The 21,846-nt window shown below is 42.4% G+C and overlaps 1 protein-coding gene across 1 annotated transcript in view; it reads right to left on the reverse strand.

Moving 5' to 3' along the window:
* Positions 1-21,846, reverse strand: part of ddx43 (DEAD (Asp-Glu-Ala-Asp) box polypeptide 43) — a gene marked incomplete at both ends in the record, with an annotated part of 205,995 nt that overhangs the window by 17,958 nt on the left and 166,191 nt on the right. The window contains 3 exons of the mRNA XM_084321945.1: positions 3,736-3,863; positions 16,376-16,463; positions 19,910-20,010. Coding sequence (XP_084178071.1) covers positions 3,736-3,863; positions 16,376-16,463; positions 19,910-20,010 — 317 coding nt within the window. The remainder of the gene's footprint in view (positions 1-3,735; positions 3,864-16,375; positions 16,464-19,909; positions 20,011-21,846) is intronic.

A 21,846-nucleotide genomic window follows, 5' to 3' on the forward strand; every position in this document is an offset into this window, starting at 1 on the left:
AGTTTCAATATATGTTTGCACATTAGTATACATTCAGTGTTCGACTTACGGTCTGAAACGCCGACGATAATCCTCAGTCACAGCAAACAATTGACGTTATCCAGGTGAAAAGTTTGTCTGAAAAGTCCGCCTCCAGCCTGCTGCTTCATGAGTTTTTCCTCCACACGGAATATCCTCCTTGCAAACATTGCAATTGCTGTTGGACTGGCTTGACTTTCTATTTTAAAATGCTTACCGGTAGTTCCAAACCTCTAGTTGCTCAAGTCAGTGGATAACCGTGTTTCGGGAGCGATGTGTTGTTGTGATGTAAATTAAAGGGAATGTGTTTGTTGCAACGGTGTAAATTAAAGGGAATGTGTTTGTTGTGGACAATTATTCTGCTCTGTGTGACAATAATTACATTAATGATATATTATATGTAATTTAAAACCAAAACTAAGGCCTCCGTATGAGTTTAAGACGTGAACATGGTCATGTTTGTTGAATAAAAAGCAGATTTTTATTTAAATTTTTTCCCGATCCCGATCCTCTGAAAAGCACGTGATCGGCACCGATCCCGATCACGTGATCGGATCATCCCTAATATATATTCTTTATTTTCTAAATATAGCTTTATTGTACTGTAATGTTTACTAACACTACCAACATAAGCAAACATATTAGAGCCCTAAAATACAGCATTACAGTTTAAAGGAAAATTTACTTTTCCTGTGTGTTGCATTGTTTCTACAGAATGAGGGGTTGTCCCAACACTGGGAACATTTTAAATATGTGACCAGGCATAGACCTCAGGTCTTATCGAGCAATCTTAAAAAAATAATAATAATAATAATCTTTTACAAATCTTTTTACATGATATTAACACTTTGAGTGCCAGCTATTAGACGAAGCCGTCTGTAGCGAGGCCACCACTAGATCGATAGGGAACGGTCACCTTGTTTGTGAGCTATAACTATATTCTATATTATAGCTATGGATACAATACTATGGCCCATTTGACATCTCCTATCTATCGTTCAGTATGTGAAAATGAATAAATGTTCCATCTATACGTTCCCGTGTTATACCGTGGTGAATATAAGTATGGTTTTAGAGCGGTCTAGGGTAATTCATGAAATGCTGAGTTAGAGCCCTATACGTCCATTCCACTATAGACGTTGCCATTTATTGCCTGTATACGCTATTATCCCAAAATCAAATCTATATCATAGGTATTATGTTCCATCATGAATGCATGAAAGGGGGGGGGGGGGCGTTTCTGATTATTCGGTTGTCAGTAACGGCATTCGCATTGAACACTAAAAACAATTATCAGCCCGATCGGTGTAAAAGCATTGCAGGATCAAGCTAAAATTGACGTCGGATCATTTTTACCTGTGATCCGGAGTATTCCAAAAATAATATTCCAATAGTTTGATCGCCATCTGGTACATCCAATGCCCATTTTGGTCCACAGCATAATCCACCACAACATATGGATCGGGGTTATTTGCCGCGTTTCGATGGAACCGGCAGAGCGGCTGCCCTCGCCCGACAAGGAAACATGAAACCGGAGATGTTTGGCCGTCCCACAGAGAAAGATACAAGGTTGCAAAGGGTGCTCGATACCGCCATCTAGCGGGATGCGGCCGGTATTGCACCTTGGGGACCTCAGACTCATTCCATATGGTACAACAGGCTCCCTGGGTGGATAATGAATAAAACTATAAAAAAAAGGAATAACGACCCATAAACTACTTTTTTCGTCTTTCGCACCCAAAGTGTTAACTCATTGGATGCCAGACCCGAGGATAGTCGGGTTATCTCACCAGCGGTTGAGCGCCATACCCGAGTATAGTCGGGTTTTCATCGTTATTTCTTTTATTAGATTTTTTTTTTTCATTTCAGGCACACGGACCTCTGGGTTACCATAGGAAATCATTCCGAGATCGCTAGAGTGCAATACCGGCCGCATCCTGCTAGGTGGCAGTATCGCCCACCCTTTGAAACCTTTTTTCATACCGGGTGTTACATTTAATTCCCTCCGGGCGCAGTATTTTGGGTCAGGCAAGTCTAGCGGTTCAACTAGAGTCAATTAGATCGTAGATAGTAATCAAGATTCAAGATTTTATTATCATTTAAAATAAAGAACAGAAAATAGAGCTGGCTCACATTATTATGAGCAATTATTATATATATTATATAGCGAGCAGCGCAGCAGCACAAGCCTGTCTGACTTTCAACTGAAATAGATGCGTTCGTTAGAGAAATTAAATAATCTAACCGTTTTTTTTTATCCACTTTTTCTCCTTTCCCAATTTCGTATTGCCAATTCTCCCCTCCCCTGTCTTGAACATTGCTAGACTATGCCCCCCACTGGTCGGTTGTAGTGAGGATAGAAGCCTTGCATCACGTGTCCCCTCCGGTACACGAGGAGGCAGCCTGTCGCATCTTTTCACCAGACAGCGCAGACTCTCAGTGGCGAGGAGTAACGCGTGGGAGGCTCAGGCTGCCCCCGATACTTCCTGATTCTGCTGTGCAGGCGTCACCCAACCGACCTGTAGGAGTCGCTGTCCACAACGTCCAATCCCCACCCATCGACGTCCACCCGCTGACTCTGCCAAATGAGCCAGTACGACGGCCAGCCCAAGCCGCAGGCAATGCTGAGACTGAGATTCGATACTGGAGTCTCTTGCATTGGTGACGAGCGCAATCTCCGCTACGCCACCCAGCCGCCCGGCAAATAATCTAACAGTTATGCCTTTATTATATGCCTTATGCGCACTGCCAGCCAGCCTTTATGCGACGGAGAGATACACTTTCAATCTCATAAAGGCACATAAAGGCTGGCTGGCTGCTATGGTGATTTTTCTTTGCATCTTTGACAGTGAACACCATGCTAAAAATGTCCAGACATGAAAAACTGCCACTGAGCTTGTTCAGCATCTTCTGGAGATCATGTGTACACAAAATCTAAGCAAATTAATAAAGGGATGATGATTAAACAGAATGTTTTGTAGATACAGTACTAAATTCTGCCATCCGGACACATGCTATTTGAAATATTATTATAGAATATAGAATACCAGGCCTATAAATGACCTTAATATAGCCAACTCGCACATCTATGGATCGGGCCAAATCAACTCTTTCACATGACAGTTCAATTTGGATTTAGTTTCCCCAGGCGTGCAGCAAGAACAGTCAATTAAATCTACTGTAAATAGTCAGTTTATTCTTTTTGAGACAGGTCCGCCATTTTGGATCGGATTGCAACGCAGATTGTTGCAAAACATTCACAGGAGGTAGACACTAACTGCCCTCCAATCTATGCCAATTACTTTCAGTTTTGTGATGGAGAATCCAGAGAAAAAAAAAAAAAAAAAAACTTACGCAAGTAATTTGCTTGCAGGAAGCTACAAATTCGCTAGGCTAGGAAATGTAGTTTTTCGAAATTTCAACGCTCATATGAGAGCTCATATGACTACAAAACGTTTAGCGACGTGAATTCAAAATGGCGGATATTCGCAAAATTATAAACACATTCCATAAACTAAAATCTCACTAATAACACTTTACCCAAACATATTGTTGAAAATATACACTATGACTGCTGTTTTGACAGGATTATAGTCTTTACTCTTAACTACATTTGGGGAAAAAACGCAACATTATGTCATTAGAGAGAATGATTTATGACGTGATGTCATTTGCGGACCGCTCGGGCTAAAGAGGTTAAATGACTCTTCCACTCACAGCAGCTTCTTGCCCACAAACAGCAACACTTTGTCCTCAGGCTCCATGTTGTGAAGGAAGTCGAATGCGAAGGCCTTCTTATCCTCCTCCTGTATGAACACGACCGTCTGCTGCACTGTGTTCACTGCCTGGGAGCCGTGATGGTCCAGGTGTCCAAGTGATGAAGAGATTTGGTATCAAAGTCAGGATAAATGGTAAATAAAATGGTAAATAGCACATTTATACAGTATATCTCTTTTATCCAAAGCGCTTCACAATTTTTTGTTCCTCACATTTTACCCATTCACTCACACATTCCGTGCCAACCTGCTCATCGGGAGCAGTTAGGGGTTAAGTGTCTTGCTCAAGGACACTTCGACATGCTGCCTGGGAGGAGCAGAAATCGAACCGGGAACCTTCCGACCACCAGACGAGCCACTGTTGCCCCCAAAGATGTTTGACTTAAGAAAATAATAATTTGTATCCTCTTTTTTTTTCTCCGCCTGATTTTCAATTTTTTTCTCCCCATCCCAATTTAGTCGTTATGCCAATTCTCCCCTCCCTGGTTGTTGTGCGCATTGAAGGATGTCGAGGTTTTTTCAATGTATATACTGTATATATTGGGGGAGATGACAGCATCTAAAGGGGCCAGGTCAGAGTGGTAGATGTGGTGGTGGAGGCGGTGAGAGAGAGCCACTGTGTTCAGCAGCAGACTAAGATAGAGCCCAGGGCATGCCGAGGGCGGTTCAGCACATAACTGATGAGGACTGCGAGCAGGCAGAATGGTCAGAGAGAGTGTGACACCACTAGAAACAGACGTTTAAGGGTGAACAGCAGTTGCCATGACAGCGTGTCACATGACAACAAGAAGAGGGGCGGGGCCTGTCATTGATATGCCGAGATGATAATGATGATGATGAATATTATAAATGTGAGTTTCCTTCCGGGTGTAAGTTAGATCTAGACACGAAGCTGACGCAAGCGGACGTGGATCAGAGACTTTCATCCCTCCCTCACCCTCGCCGGTGGGGGAGGGGAGATGACACATCATCATTAGCTTCGGCTAACAGGAGAAGGGTTTTGGCTAACGACGAGGCCTCAGCCACCATTGGACTAACAGCAGAAGCGACAATAGAATAATGAATTTAGTGTTCCATCAAAGACTTTTCAAGGACAATACGAGATGGGTAACATCTGAGGCTTTTGTTTATGTAATAAACAACGATTCCAAGAAAGGTACTACGCTGTCCAGTGTCGAATACGATTACGAATTGCATTAAAGGGGAATGACAAAGATTGTACAGCCAGTATGAGAAGACGGAGAGAAATAAACACAACGCAGAAACTACACAACGACAACGATGGAGAGGTGATACTGGCTGATTGATCAAATCTAAAATCTAACAGCATGTTCCTCCTACTGGTCGGTACAAGGGAACCCTGAAGTCCACAACATGCTTCCTCCGACACATGTGGAGACAGCCAGTGGCTCTCTTCTCACCTGGCAGCAAGGACTCTCATTGGTGAAGCGTAACGCGTGGGAGGTCACGCTGCCTTCACCATTTCCTGCCTGTAGGCGTCGCTGTCCCCAATGCCAGATGACCACCCACGACTTCCCTCCCCCTAACTCAGCCAAACGAGTTAGTATGACGACCGGCGAAAGCCGCAGGGAAATGCTGACTCCGGGAGTCGAGACCGCAGCCTCTTGCATTGGTGACGAGCGCAATCTCCACTACCCAACCGCCCCAAAGATGTTGACTTTATGATTAAAGTACTCAGGGGCCTCGTTTATAAGAAAGGTTTTTACGACCAAATTCAAGCCAAAGTTGTGATTTGATAAGAGTGGAAATTTCATTTATTACCTTTTTTCAACTGCAAAGTAAAACTTTGTCAACATGTTTTATCTAATAAAATAAAGTTCAGTCTGTTCATCTCACTTCAATAATTTTCTATTGCAGAACATGGTATTTTCTCAAGCAGACAGATGTAAACACTAATCTGTGTTGCATGTACCTGACAAACTGAACTGTTTGTATTAAGTGGTCTGCACACGGCAGGCGACAGACGTCGCCTGGCGATGTGATCGCCTGTCGCTCAATGACAATCGCTTAGCCCCCCACACCAGAGGCGACCGTTCTCAGGTATAATGATATGCATAAGCTATGTGTCGCTCTGTTTAGCTGGGGGTGTTGTTTCCCCCCGGGAGATATAGGAGGGCGGACCGCCGGGACCGGACGTTAGGTTGTCGTGAAGCGGGTTAGCACTCAGGTAGCTGTGTTGTGCAGTACGAGAGAGTATTAACCTGTAAAACCCATATTGAGCTGGAATTAAACCACCATATACGAATACAACCTCTCCTCATTCTTCCTGACATTACTGCATGCCTGATCGCTACGATACGTTCATTACCACCGATTGGACAAGTATTGTTATGCAGCTGCTGAAAGAGAATGTTTTTTTCACGGAAGACGCAAACTGTTTTGTTCTCAACCATAATTTTCTTTGGACAATAAACCTTACAAACTACATCAGCTGCAGCCTGGACATTAAACTCTGTCAACATCCACAACGTATTTTGTTACCCGAGTATTAAAACACTAGTAGGTGCATCGTGGCGCATTGTTCATTTATTAGTTAATGACAAGCGGCCACTATAGCTTCTCAAACTAACGTTATTTATTTAAATTGTTCCCGTTAATAATAATGAACATAAGTAGCATGGTAATACATAGGTTATTGATTGATTGAAATTAGAAGAAGTCAAGAAAGCGTTCGATGCACAGTCAGAGCGAATCACGACAGTGGAGATTTCGGTGACAGAAAACACAAAAGCAGTCAAGGCGAACGAAGGTATCATGACAGTGATGGGAGAAGAGATGGAAAAAGTTAAAGATGAATACCGGAGGGAAATAAAATTGCTTAAAAACGAAGTGATGGAGAGGCAACTAGAAACCCATCGTTACCACAGGCGGAATAACATCCGCATAGTGGGGCTTGATGAATCAGTGAACTGCGATGACATCAACTTTCCAAACGAGTTATCAAAGATTTTGAATAACTCCGATCCAAACAAAGTGCCAGAAGTGGAACAAGTTTACAGAATTGGTTCCCAGGGGCAAAATACCAACGGGCCGAGAGTCATCATTGTCACTCTGAGGAAAACTACAACAAGGGATGAAATCATCAAATATGCTCGCAACCAACGTGGGAAGATGAAGTATGGTGATAATCCAATATTTATCTACGAAGATTTGAGCAGAGAGGCCATCATCCGACGTCAACCATACAAAGTTGTGATGCAAAAGCTGTACACAGCCGGCCACAAGCCAAGGCTAGCATATCCGGCGCTGTTATCATACTTGGACAATAACGGCCGCAGGTCAGGTCCATTTACACCCTTCGATGCTGAGGATTTCCTGATTCAAAATGCAGCAAATAACCCAAAGCATGACGGAAATGCCGGAATCAGTTAAGCCTCTCTCTAAATATATACCAGTGTAGGAATGACTTTATTGTGTTCATCAATGAGGTCATTCCACCAGTGTTGGAATAACATTGCTGTGTTCATCAAAGTAGCAAACGATATGCAAGTCGTCTATAACAATGTTTACTGTGTATAATACGATTCATAATACATTATAATTTCAGTCTCTGGTCTCTGAGGGGACAAATAAATAAATATCAATGCAAAAAGATCTATCTGGAATATTCTGGGTTTATCGCTCAAATGCCCTGGGTCTCTTAGATCATTCTGGAATGTAAAAGAGTCTAGGCACTAGTATATTCTACAACCTTCTAGAATATAAGGCACCATGACAACGAAGTAAAATAGTCTAGGCAATAGTATATTCTACAACCTTCTAGAATATAAGGCACCATGACAACGAAGCATACAACTCTAACAATAACATTCGGTGTGCATACACATAGCATATATAAATTAAATGAAGTGCAATCAGCCCTTAATAATACTTTAAAATTATCCACACATAAACGTATGGGCACAGCAAGGTTATTCTAACAATTTAAGTAATCACTCCATTAAAGGCACATTGAAGCGCTAAAAGGCGCTGCTTTTCTATCTTATCTAATCAGTTAAATCGGTTCTAGTGGCTTCTCCACGTTGATAATTATTTATCTCTTATTCATTATCTATATCTTTCCATTGATTTTTATTTTATTAAATTTTTTCTTCTCATCACCCTATATTTTTTAAATATAATTTAACTTACATTGTTCTTTTCCAATGTTCTTCACATTAAGGTGTCAATATTACTATATATTTTTTAAATATATTGTAACTTACATTATTCTTTTCCAATGTTCTTCACATTAAGTGTCAATACTGATCTACAATCTTTTCCTTTTTTTTTTCTCCCTCACACGTTGGTGGAGGGTTCAAAGGAATATGTCGATAAAGGTTTATTCTCTTTTTATTTTATTTTTTATTTTTATCTTTAGTTATTTATCACAATACTTCATTACAGTAAGGGAAGGTGCAAGACCAAAAGCGACATTCTATTGCAATAGAATGGAAATGTTAGATCCTATGGCAATGAGCATAGGAAAATTAGGATTACAATGCTCAGGTTGGGCAATCCGGTGGACCATGGGAGAAAGTCAATCGCGGAGGATGTGTTCTTGGAACACAGGCATGTTCGACTTTCTGGGAGAGGGGAAAATAGGGGATTTTTATTTGTATATATATATGTTTTTAAGCTCAGCTCTCAACGGGACCTCATTAATTGGATGTGCATCTATTGTAGCTTCATACTCCAGAAACATTACCAAAAACTACACGAAAACATGCATAGACTATGGCTAGTTTGAATATAATGGTATGGAACACCGGTGGGATAAACAAACAACACAAGCGCAAAAGCGTGCTTACACTGATGAAAAAAGAACATGTGGACGTGGCACTATTAAGCGAAACGCACATTTTAGAGGGAGACATAAATACGTTAGCGGATAACATATACCATAATATTGGTCACTCTTCTTTTGCTACGAGAACTAGAGGGGTAGCCATAGTCGTCAGACGCAAATTAAATATCGAATTGAAAGGGGTATGGTCGGATGCTGAGGGGCGCATAACTATAGCTAGGATTATACACAATAACAGGAAAATTGCATTGGCAGCGGTATATGCCCCGAATTTGTACGAAGTGGGTTTCTTCACTTCACTAACAGGAGAAATGTTAAACCATCCCGAGTACTCATACATAATAGGTGCGGATTTTAATGCCATTTGGAACCCAAGGATGGACAAAACTTACCTTTCCTTCTCCAGCGAACAAAAGAATTCATCTAAAGCATTAAAAGATTGGTCAAAATCAACAGGAGTAACTGATTTATGGCGTTCACTTAACCCCTTGACCCGCAAGTACTCCTGTCGTTCGGCGAGACACAACACACTATCCAGAATTGATTACGTCTTTGCATCCCCGAGAATATTTGATAAATACGAAGTGGAAATGACACCCAATGCGCTATCAGATCACTGCTACTTAATCCTGAAAGCAACATTTGGTACATTATCTACCCGGGCCCCAAGATGGCGTTTTAATTCGATGCTGCTTAACAACAAGGAATTCATTACACAAATTAAAGAAGCTCTCACAGTATTCCTACAAGTTAATGCTAACTCGGTGCAAGATCCCAGAATATTATGGATGTCGGTAAAGAGTATGATCAAGGATTTCTCGGATAGATTTACCTCCATATTGCGCAAAAATCAAAACACAAAACTGTCTGAAAAAGAAACGCTTTACTCAACGCTTTTTAATTCTTTAAAATACAACAACTCTACTAGACTAGATAACCAAGTTAACATTCTAAAGACCGAGATCAAAGCAATTTACAGACAAAAATCGGAATTGCAAATACGCAGCACTAGACAACAGCAGTACTTCCAAGGTTCTAAACCTAGTCACCTTTTAGCCATGCGACTAAGAATTAATGCAAAATTTGCAGATATAACTGCCATTAGGAAACAACAAGCTCTAGTAACAGAACCCAAAATAATAAACGATACATTCAAAGAATTCTACTCCGATTTATATAACTCAGAAACGACCTTTGATCAAGACAAATTAGACACATATCTTAATCAAATTACTCTCCCTAAACTTACAGATGAAGACGCTAAACAGTTAGAAGTACCGATCACATTAGAAGAACTCAAGAAGGCCATATCCGGAATGAAAAACGGCAAAGCTCCGGGAATTGACGGTATCCCATCAGAAATGTACATTTCTTGCTGGGACATATTTGGACCCTTATTACTAAATATGATCTTATACTCAGTCAAAGAGGGAAGCTTCATCGAACACCAAAATACCGCACTCATTTCAGTTCTTCACAAAAAAGACAAAGACCCCACTGAATGCGGTAGTTACCGTCCTTTAAGCCTCCTCGGAACCGATGTCAAACTGTACTCTAAGATATTAGCCATCAGATTGCAAAAGCATATGACGTCTTTAGTTCATACGGACCAAACAGGCTTCATAAAAGGTCGCCTGATCAATGATAACATAAGGCGAATACTGCACGTACTAGATACAGACAAAGAGGACATCACACCTAAGGCGATACTATCCCTGGATGCTATGAAAGCATTTGACAGGTTGGAATGGTCGTTTCTATGGGCAGTATTGGAAAGGATGGGGTTAGGAAAAGGTTTCATTGATATGATTAAAGTACTATACAAGGACCCATCGGCCATGATTACAACAGGCACAATCATCTCCAAAATCTTTCCGGTATCACGCTCTGCCAGACAGGGTTGCCCTCTTAGTCCCGGACTATTCAATTTATCATTAGAGCCTTTAGCACAATATATAAGACAATCCCAATCCATAGAACCAATCGTAATCAAGGGCACACAACAAAAAATTAGTTTATATGCGGACGACGTAATATTGTTCATGCAAAACCCCAACACCACATTGCCTCATCTGCTCAAGTTGATTGAGAACTTTGGTGATTTATCGGGATTTAAGATAAATTGGCCGAAGTCGGCTTTCCTTCCACTTAACACCCCTGCAAAAAAAGATATAACCCTCCCAGGTGCGATACCGATGGTAAAACATTTCAGATGCTTGGGAGTGGAAATATTCCCCACCATAAGACAAACGGTGAAGCACAATTACACAAAAATACAGAACAAAATCAAGGACGACCTGGACAGGTGGGCAAAACTTAAAAACTCAGTACAGGCAAGGATATCAATAGTTAAGATGGATGTATTACCAAGAATCAATTTCTTCAGCTCAATGCTTCCGTTACCTCCTCCAGAGGGCTACTGGAAAAGATTACAAACCTCCACATACAAATTTATTTGGAATAACAAACCACCTCGCATAAAAAGATCCACCGCACAGAGAAGTAAAGCAGACGGTGGCATGGCAGTCCCAGATTTTTTACAATATTTTAATGCCTTCACATTAAGACCATTGAAGAAGATATGGTTTGACCCCGAGGCTTTGGTATCTTGGAGAAAATTAGAAGAAAACATAGTAGCCCCACAGAGATTGAAAGACATAGCATACACTAAACTTTCAATCAAGCATTGTGAGCGAGAATTTGGCCCAATAATAACCCATGCAATCAGGACATGGCGGGAAACTCAAAGGAAATTTCCTAACAATCAAGCATGGCATAATCACACTCCCATATTCAATAACAATGCTCTCTTAATGGGAAAACGACCTATAAGATTCCCTGTATGGGAAGAAAGAGGCATACACTCATTAGGGGATATTTTTAATAACAAGGGCCTCTGTAGTTATGTCGAAATATGCATAAAGTTTAACCTCACCGAGTCCACATGGCTTTTTTACATACAGTTAAAACTTTGTATGAGATCCCACGGTGTTCCATTACACATACCAATTGAACACCACAGATACCACAAATTTTTCTATGACAGAAATACATTGGGAGGTTTTGTATCAGGTTTTTATTCACAATTACTAACGTCCTCGTACGAAACCCTTCAACTAGACAATGTCTGGAGGAGGGATATACCAGACCTGGAAAATGACTTTGATTGGCAAGGAGCCTGGGCAAATGTCCGACTTACATCAAGGAACCCGGATCATCAACAAATCAATCTGAACTATATTCACAGGACATACTTGACTCCTATAAGGCTGTGCAAAATGGGGCTTATACAAAACTCCAAATGCTCCCAATGTACAAATGGGGACGAAGGAACATTTATGCACATGTATTGGGACTGCCCACCAGTTAAGACATTCTGGGAAGATGTGTCCCAACAATTATCAATACTCGTATTTTGGAATATACCTGTACACCCCGCTGTATTGCTATTGAATGATGTTTTTGAGTTTGCAGTGAACCCACAACTAAAAAGATTGGTTTTATCGGGTATCACAGTAGCTAAAAAACTGATTGCATCACGTTGGTTTCAACCGGAAAAAATGTGCCGGAAAGTGTGGTTTCTTACATATCTTGATGTGATATATCAAGAAATATCAACAGCAAGAATTCTAGGGCTCAATGAATCCAAAATGTTAATGTGGTTAGAAGTGGTGGAGAGAATAAAAGCTAGCCTATAATGGTGATGTCTGGTTAGGAGTGAGGGATAATGGAGGTACTATCCAAGAGGGGGTCCGGGAGGGGGGGATTTGAGCTGGAGCATATGTGTGTAGGGTTTTAGAAAATAGGTATTCGGGGTATATTATATACTAACATTTATATAATTGTAACTTCGCTGGATATACACGGTATACGGTTAAAATGTTATTATTGACTATTTTTGTTTTATCCTGTTTCTGTACTTGCATATATTTTAACCACCTTTACTGAAAGTTTCATTATACATTGTGTGTTGAGTACTGACTTTTAATAAGTTTTGTTTTGCAATAATAAAAAAAATTTAAAAAAAAAAAAAGGTTATTGATCAATGAATGAATTGAATGATACATTAAAGGTGTACAAATGATACACCAGTAGAACTTCTTCTACTGTAGAAGTCATGTTATTTCCTCATTGTCCTGCCTGCCGTCGCCTCAAAAATAGGATTGAGGCGATATTTAGCGAGGCGATAGAAATAGCTTGACGACCGTCGCTTCAAAATCTCCTGCCGTGTGTGTTCTCTCATTCATAACAATGAAGGCGATACAATTCTGTCTGTCGGCTCGCTAAAAAAAATCGGTCGCCTGGCTAAAATCGCTCGCCGTGTGGGGACCCCTTTACAGTCATTTTCCAACTTAACTGAATGCACATGTGTGTGTGAGTGTGTGTGTGGACTATAAGGCTGAGCCCGAACCCTGTTTTTAGGGTTCGAACGTTCGCCAGGGTTTATCGAACGAACGTTCGTTTTTTGTAGATTTTTTAATAAAATCTTTTTTTTATAAATTTTTTTTTTATATAATTTTTTATGATAAACAATAGCCCTTGCACACCGCTGTCACGTAAAAGGGGCTAGATAAACAAAGGCATTCGTTTTGTGGCATTAACGTTATATAGTTAGTGTTACACGTTCAATAACAGGTATTCACTCTTGGTCGACGGGAAGGAGAGAGGCGCGCGCCTCGGCTCCTTCCACCGTCTACCTCGGAACGGGGGACGGCAGAGAGACAGAGAGACACCGGCGCGGGGGTCCCGCCGGGCTCCCAACACGCCTGCCGCCTCGGCCAGAGTTGTTTCCAACGCAACCACCTCCCGCCATGAAGCTCGCGCTCCGTGGCCGAAAAAGGCTGGTATTCATTAATGATCCTTCCGCAGGTTCACCTATGGAAACCTTGTTACGACTTTTACTTCCTCTGCGGGGAGCTAACGCTACGTTAATGCTTCTCTCAAGCAGATCAATGGCGGCATTGCCGGAAGTAAAAAAAATAATAAACGCTTGCCGATTGGTGGTAACAGCAGAGGCGGGTGCAAGCGGTGTGACGTAATTGGCAGAATCGCCTGTCATTCAATCAAAATTGTTCTATTGCATTGGTTGAGACTAGAGCTCTGGTTGAGTATCCAGCAACAGCCCGGCAGAGACCATACTGGTTGAGCCGAGCGACTCGGGGGAAAAAGCAACACACACTCGGGGGACGCGCCGCTTCACATCGCCTCACCGTCGTTGCGCCTGCTTTATTTTTTTTCACCGAACGTTCGAACTTATTAATTAAAGTCCGAATGTCAGCTTAACGAACGAACGTTCGAACGTTCGGGCTCAGCCTTAGTGGACTACTGTACTATTACAGGTATTGAAATGAACAATGCAACTTCCTTATACAAAAAGAAAAGTTTTAATTTTTTTTATTAATAATTAAATATAGATACTTGGCGTCCCTGTATCGATACAGTATCGCCACGCAAAGTATCGCGATACTACTACGTATCGATTTTTTCCCCCCACCACTAATTATTATCCAGTTTTGTACTTAATTACTAACTCATTAGCTCATCATAACCAGTCCCTATATCAAACATTATTTTATATGGCTCCAAGACAATATACAGATTTTTCACTCTAAAATAGGATTATATTCACTCATGCTGTTCCCCATATTGAAGAAAATCGGTAAATATTTATGCAATCTGAATATGAAGACACCGAGTAAACTGCTTTGTGGGTTTTAGAACTGTATTATGGAAATAAATCAAGGAACAAAACAACTCCACCTCCCTATCACTCCATTCCTTCTCTCCCTCTCCACCTCCATATCACTCTGTTCCTCCTCTCCCTCTCCACCTCCCTATCACTCTGTTCCTTCTCTCCCTCTCCACCTCCCTATCACTCTGTTCCTCCTCTCCCTCTCCACCTCCCTATCGCTCTGTTCCTCCTCTCCCTCTCCACCTCCCTATCACTCTGTTCCTCCTCTCCCTCTCCACCTCCCTATCGCTGTTCCTCCTCTCCACCTCCCCATCGCTCTGTTCCTCCTCTCCCTATCCACCTCTTTATCGCTGTTCCTCCTCTCCACCTCCCTCTGTTCCTCCTCTCCACCTCCCTATCACCCTGTTCCTCCTCTCCCTCTCCATATCACTCTCTTCCTCTTCTCCACCTTCCTATCGCTCTGTTCCTCCTCTCCCTATCCACCTCGCTATCGCTGTTCCTCCTCTCCACCTCCCTCTGTTCCTCCTCTCCACCTCCCTATCACCCTGTTCCTCCTCTCCCTCTCCACCTCCCTATCACTCTCTTCCTCTTCTCCACCTCCCTATCACTCTGTTCCTCCTCTCATACTCCCTATCACCCCGTTCCTCCTCTCCCTCTCCACCTCCCTATCACTCTGTTCCTCCTCCCCATCACTCTGTTCCTCCTCTCATACTCCCTCACTCTCTTCCTCCTCTCCACCTCCCTATCACTCTGTTCCTCCTCTCATACTCCCTATCACTCTGTTCCTCCTCTCCACCTCCCTATCACTCTGTTCCTCCTCTCCACCTCCCTATCACTCTGTTCCTCCTCTCATACTCCCTCACTCTCTTCCTCCTCTCCACCTCCCTATCACTCTGTTCCTCCTCTCCACCTCCCTATCACTCTGTTCCTCCTCTCATACTCCCTCACTCTCTTCCTCCTCTCCACCTCCCTATCACTCTGTTCCTCCTCTCCACCTCCCTATCGCTCTCTTCCTCCTCTCACTCTCTTCCTCCTCTCCACCTTCCCATCACTCTGTTCCTCCTCTCCCCATCACTCTTCCTCCTCTCCCTATCGCTCTGTTCCTCCTCTCCCTCTCCACCTCCCTATCACTCTCTTCCTCCTCTCCACCTCCCTATCACTCTTCCTCCTCTCCCTCTCCACCTTCATATCACTCTGTTCCTCCTCTCACTCTCTTCCTCCTCTCCACCTTCCCATCACTCTGTTCCTCCTCTCCCTCTCCACCTCCCTCTCACTCTCTTCCTCCTCTCCACCTCCATATCACTCTGTTCCTCCTCTCCCTCTCCACCTCTCTCTCACTCTCTTCCTCCTCTCCACCTCCATATCACTGTTCCTCCTCTCCCTCTTCACCTCCCTATCACTCTGTTCCTCCTCTCCCTCTCCACCTCTCTCTCACTCTCTTCCTCCTCTCCACCTCCATATCACTCTGTTCCTCCTCTCCCTCTCCACCTCCCTATCACTCTGTTCCTCCTCTCCCTCTCCACCTCCCTATCACTCTGTTCCTCCTCTCCCTCTCCACCTCCCTATCACTCTGTTCCTCCTCTCCACCTCCCTATCGCTCTCTTCCTCCTCTCCCTATCACTCTTCCTCCTCTCCACCTCCCTATCGCTCTGTTCCTCCTCTCCCCATCACTCTTCCTCCTCTCCCTCTCCACCTCCCTATCACTCTTCCTCCTCTCCCTCTCCACCTCCCTATCACTCTGTTCCTCCTCTCCACCTCCCTCACACCTGCTCTTGTTCCTGTTCCCATGAAGGGGGGGGGGGGGGGGGGTGAAGTGTCTAGTCAAAATATGAACACTGATTGAGCCACATGTGATCCACAGAGCTAGCTGTAGCATTTCTATGAAGCAAACTGATGTCTATAGCCATTTTTCTATACCGGGACCCTAACAGATGTAACTTTTTTTCTAGAAGAGATTCAGAATTGGCTAAAATGGTACTCTAAGCCTTGTTCCGTTAAAAAAATGGCAATTATTGCATTTAAAATTCTTGAAACAGGTCCGTTCGGACCCTAACACCACACAAGGGTTAAGGTAGGACTCACCGCCAGGTCCAGGGTCCCTACGTACACCATCATAGGGTTCTTCAGGTAGGACTTGGCCAAGCGCCTCACTCCTGTGGGCCAGGTGGCGCTGGAGAGCCAACAGGTGAGGAGGAAACCACACATCACTAGAGACGTCACGACTAGGAGTCAAATCTTAACATTGCAGATAAAATTACCTTCCAAGAACGATCGATTCAATTATACTAAATTAAAAGGCAAGTTATGAGGTTTCTGGATTAGATTAGATTTTAATTTATTGTCATTATACAGCACAAGTACGAGTTTGGCTTCCAACCAGAGTGCAAATGTAACAGTAAAGTTCAATAGTAATATACAATGTACAGGTGATTAAACTGGGTATAAATATATACAAATTAGTGAGGATATAAGGATCCCAATATGAAGCGAATAAAAATATATTTAGGGCAATTTGCAAATCAGGCCAGTCACTGAGCCAAACTGAACAAGCAGCTCAACCAGATTTCCACCCGGATAAAATGTAAACAAAGTGCAACACAAAGAGGGGCACCTTTGCCTAGAGTTCACCATTTTGGAAGGCATTACAGAATATTCCTTTAACCCACTGATGCACCAACACCTCCAACTTTGTTTGTTCTGGCAGGCAGAGCACATTTTTAGTATAGACTGATTGATTGAAAACTTTATTAACAGATTGCAGAATGGGTACAATATAGTACGGCTCAATACAAACAATTGTTAAGGGGATGCAGAGCAGAAAAAGACTTTAGTCTTGTTTACATCAGGGTCCCCCATTTTCAATTCATCAAGACATTTATGACATACAAGATATACAAATATACAGTACTGTTTAAGAGAAAGAGATTGTAACTGAGGGGTACAATTCCCTGACTGTATTAATAAGTATGGTATCATTAAACCACTACTGTCTTATGTACATTACTACTGGCCATACAGTACACAGGTATATGATGAGAACACCTCCACAATGACACGGTTCCACACAAAACTGGGTTTAAGAATATTTATTAGCAGCAATGATAGTATATATAACAATACTTTACGTAGGGTGCGCTTATAAGGCAAAGGAATGTGCGTAAGCAAATCAATAACGTATGTCCATTCTCATATTACGCAGGAGATAATGAATACAACCTGAATCTTAGGAATTATATCTATGGTACTCTAGTAAGGCAGCGGGAGATACTGGTAGGGTCCCTCCGGTTGTAGGCCAGCAAGGGGAGGAAATGTTCGAATGCAAACTCTGGATCAACGGGGAATCAATAAGCTCCAGCTACGGGAGTCGGTACATTACTCCCTTGATCGGCAGACGAAAGCAGCAGCTGTAATCCAAGTATGCGTGCAGCATAGGTGAAAGCCGGCCAGCCTCTCCGAGAGACGGGCTTGAGTGATGTTCCTCACGGGTAAATCCCACACAGTAGTGGGGTGTAGACGATTCTCCTCCGCTCCAACATCCACAGGACCAAAGCAATAATCCAGCTGGAAAGGGCTCTGCATTCACCGGTGTAGATTCTCCGGTGCGCGGTACTTCACATTAACTAGGTCGAACTTGACGTGATTCTACTAAGCTCTGACACCTTTACTGTCCTATTCGCACGCGGTTATAAGTGCTCTATTTAGACGCACGGTTGCTCACTTCACTTGGTCGTTGACTCGTGATGAAGGCTTTTACGTTTGAGGGTAACGCGTTTCTAGGTTAACTAACTTTGGGTAACTAACTGCTGTATTCACCTGCGCCGTATTTATACGTTGGGTGAACAATCTAGTACCAGCCTTATTCCTGTCTCGTATTCTTGCGCAGAACCGGGCATGTTGAGACAAGCCCCGGCGGTGACTTTGAACCAGACCCTGGGGGTATGGCAGTGGCGCCTAAGGGACCGCTGTCCAATAGGAGAACGAAATATTATGGTCTGTACTAGGTTAAAGGGATATTCCGTGTATATGTACAAAGAATACACAAGGGATATCAGACGATATACAAATATTATGCAATATATATCAATCAATAAATACATATATTCGGTTTAATCTGATCCTTCGTAACAGAGATCATTAAAAAAATATATAAGCAACTGTACATTGGAGGGGGGTGGGTGGGGGTTGGGGTTTGGACATTTACCGGGGCCAGTTTCTAATTGCAGCCACCCGTAGGTGCTCTTTGAGAGCGGTTTTGAAAGTGGGTAGGGATTTACATCTCAGACCTCAGTCAAATAGCGTCTGAAAAACTAAACTGAAGTGCCCGTTTTAACCTGGTTGGAGTACCAGATGGGTGTAGTTTAGACTATTTGAAGGTCAGGTAACATTTCTGTGACTGATAACTTTCCAGACATTGATCTGAAATGCCCTGATGCAGTAAGCACTACTACAAAAACAAACACTAGGCATTACTACTAGGGGTGCACGATATTGATTTTTTTAACCCGATATCGATACCGATAACTTTCTGCTCCTCAAGGTCGATACCCGACAATATATACCGGTATATTTATTATAATTTTTTTTTAATGTATTCCTGTAGTTTTGACCTAACCAGATTTATCATGACATGAACGTTACTACTATGAACAAAACAAAGCCAAGAGAACAGTTTTGACTCTTCAAATAAAGTGACTATATTTATTTTTCCAAATAAATATAATTTGAGTCAATCACAAAATTCACAATCTGTCAATCTCATTAACAATGTGTTTCCCTGAACAATGAGTGAACTAAAAACCAACAGGTATTGTGCTTTGTCAGCAGATAACACATTTGACACTATAGGAGAGGAGACTGTTGTGGTCTTGGTCCATGAAACAACTATTACTTGGCATTTATAGGACAGCACGCCTCAAAAAGAATTAAATAAACCAAACAAATCATCTCTGTCAAACGTCTTTAATTTTGCAACCTCGTCCATAGGTACAAGCCGCGCCGGTTCCTTTGCAGCTGGCTTTGGATTCGCAGCAGCTTAGCCTTTAGCTACTCGCGCGTCATCGGATTTGAATACACCATCGTAGCGGTGGGTGATGTTTTCAGGTGACTTATTAGGTTGGATGCGTTATAGCTTGTTGCCCCTTTCCCTCCTCGTGGAACTTCTGCATTTGTTACAAATAGCAAGCGAACTGTTTTTCTCTGAAACTTTGAAAAAGTCCCACACTACCAACGCCGCCATGTTTGTTTACTATCTGTGCTGCTTCTGAAACTTACGTGGCTACGTCACAGCCAGGCATGAGAAAGGGAGCGCTGGATTTGTGAAAAACTCCCTCTTCCTAAACCACACGCCATCAGTTGTACCACAGTACTGGCAAAACGGGAGGAGCCTAGAGTAAAAACAAACACCCTTCATCCCAATCCACCCACACCGGATTTCTTTTAACCAAAAGATGTATTATATATTATCGGAGCTATCAATAATGTTATCGGGTTTATCGGGGATGACGTCATAATTGCTGATATCGGCCCGATAATTATCGACCCGATAATTATCGACCATTCCTAATTACTACCAAATACCAATAGATTGCGGTTATGGTTCACATTCAGGTGTCTTACCTGGTCATGAGTGTCTGTCGGTCTGGGCGGACGTCCAACAGAATCTTCATTATCTGAGGCTCAAAGCCCATGTCCAACATACGATCTGCCTCATCCAGCACCTTATACACACAGCATAGGAGCAGTTACAAAGACACGTCCTCTGTGTACTAGGGCTGTCAATATAATGAACCCCAGCTGTAAGTACTGTAGTTTAGTTTACTCAGTTTATTTGACCAGGGACAGTGTATATCAATCAACAGTTATACATTTATAAATAATACAAATAAAAAAAAACTGTAAATATGCCAACATTAGCAGGGTTGCTAGTTTTCAGTTGTAGTCCCTGGGCTAGATGTTTAAGCCAGAAAAGAAACAGAAAAAATAGGACATTAAAGCTAATATAAAAAGTTTAAAACATATTCTGTATGTATTCACTAGGCATTCGTGCATCTATAAAAAAACAAAAAAAAACAGTGTACAGGGGAAAATCAAAGCCCATACATGTATAAGCACCGTATAGGCAGGCACACATATACGTAATCATAAATCACATAATCACAATCAGGACAGTCAGGTATATTTCTTCTTTTTAAAATCTTCATCTGTTATTGTCTTTGTGTGTAATTTATTCTGTGTTTTCTCTTATTTTTTCTGGACCCCGTCGGGTTCGATAATGAATAATGAATCTCTTATACAAACTACTTCCTCTTATAGATTGGACTGATTGTCCCACATTTTACAGCTAGTCTTTTGCCCAAGGTTTAGACAATTATTTACCCAACAATATTTCCTACACATTATGTAGCCTATATCTTCATGGTATTTATATTGTCATTATAGAATGATGCAAATCACCAGTGGTGGGTCCAATGATGCTAGTTAACTATTATGAATGAGACTTGATGCTCGTTAACTATTATGAATGAGACTTGATGCTCGTTAACTATTATGAGAGAGACTTTTTCTGGTCTGCATCCTCTTAGCAGTTGTTAGTATTGAGCTGTACTCGGGGTACAAAATAGTTACACGCCCAGCGCCATTGGCTTGTAGATTTATTCTTTGGCGATTAGAATTTAAGGTCTGCCCGCCACCTGGCGGCTAACAAAATACACTGCATCTACCGCGGCCGGCAGGTAATGGGTCGTCTGTGCTCGGTGTCAATATGATGCGGCGGTGGTGAGTTGCAACTGTGTGTGTGTGTGTGTGTCACGTGTCCGTTCTAATGTTTACAAACAATGAACCTTTAAATGTAAATGAGATGCGCTCTGCTCACAAGGTCAAGTTTGTAACATGAGACGCACATGAGGTCTTACATCACCCGTTCTTTAGCCTACAAGAAAACCCTGCAATCGCATTTTTGATTGTGCTCTGATATTTTACTATTTCGCATTTGATTTGACCAAATATGTTAGGGGTGCACCGATGTATCGGTCGGGTATCGGTATCGGCCGATAAGTGCCTTGTTGACTGCAATCGGCCTATCGGCCGATAAGCTCGGATGTGCCGATGGCAGTAGCCGATAAGTTCAGTCGCATCCTGCACAGCGCCGGCCCCAGTCCCCCACACACACAAGCTACTGCATCAAAGTTACTACTAAATATTCAACATTCTCTTTTGAGACTCCGCTTCAGACTCTTATCATTTGGCACTAAAAGCTAAACATTGTCACCGATATGGCTGTCCGCAACATGTCATTAATTGTGTACGCGAGGTGGTCGCTCAGTGACGACGCTAACATGAGCTAGGTTAGCTAGCATTAGCTACCGGGAGATGGAAGACTAACGTTACTGGTGAAAATGTGATTTACGTTAGAATACTCCTTTGCCAACTTGCTGTACTTTGCTTGCAGGTCTGCAGCCATTATTGCTGGATTATGAATAGCCCCAACTTTAGCCAAGGTAACGTTAAGGCTAAACCTTTAACGTTAGTTAACGCTAGCTTTCGGTTAGCTGTTC

Source organism: Notolepis coatsorum (genome assembly GCF_963971535.1).
Source record: "Notolepis coatsorum genome assembly, chromosome: 9".
Taxonomy (NCBI): domain Eukaryota; kingdom Metazoa; phylum Chordata; class Actinopteri; order Aulopiformes; family Paralepididae; genus Notolepis; species Notolepis coatsorum.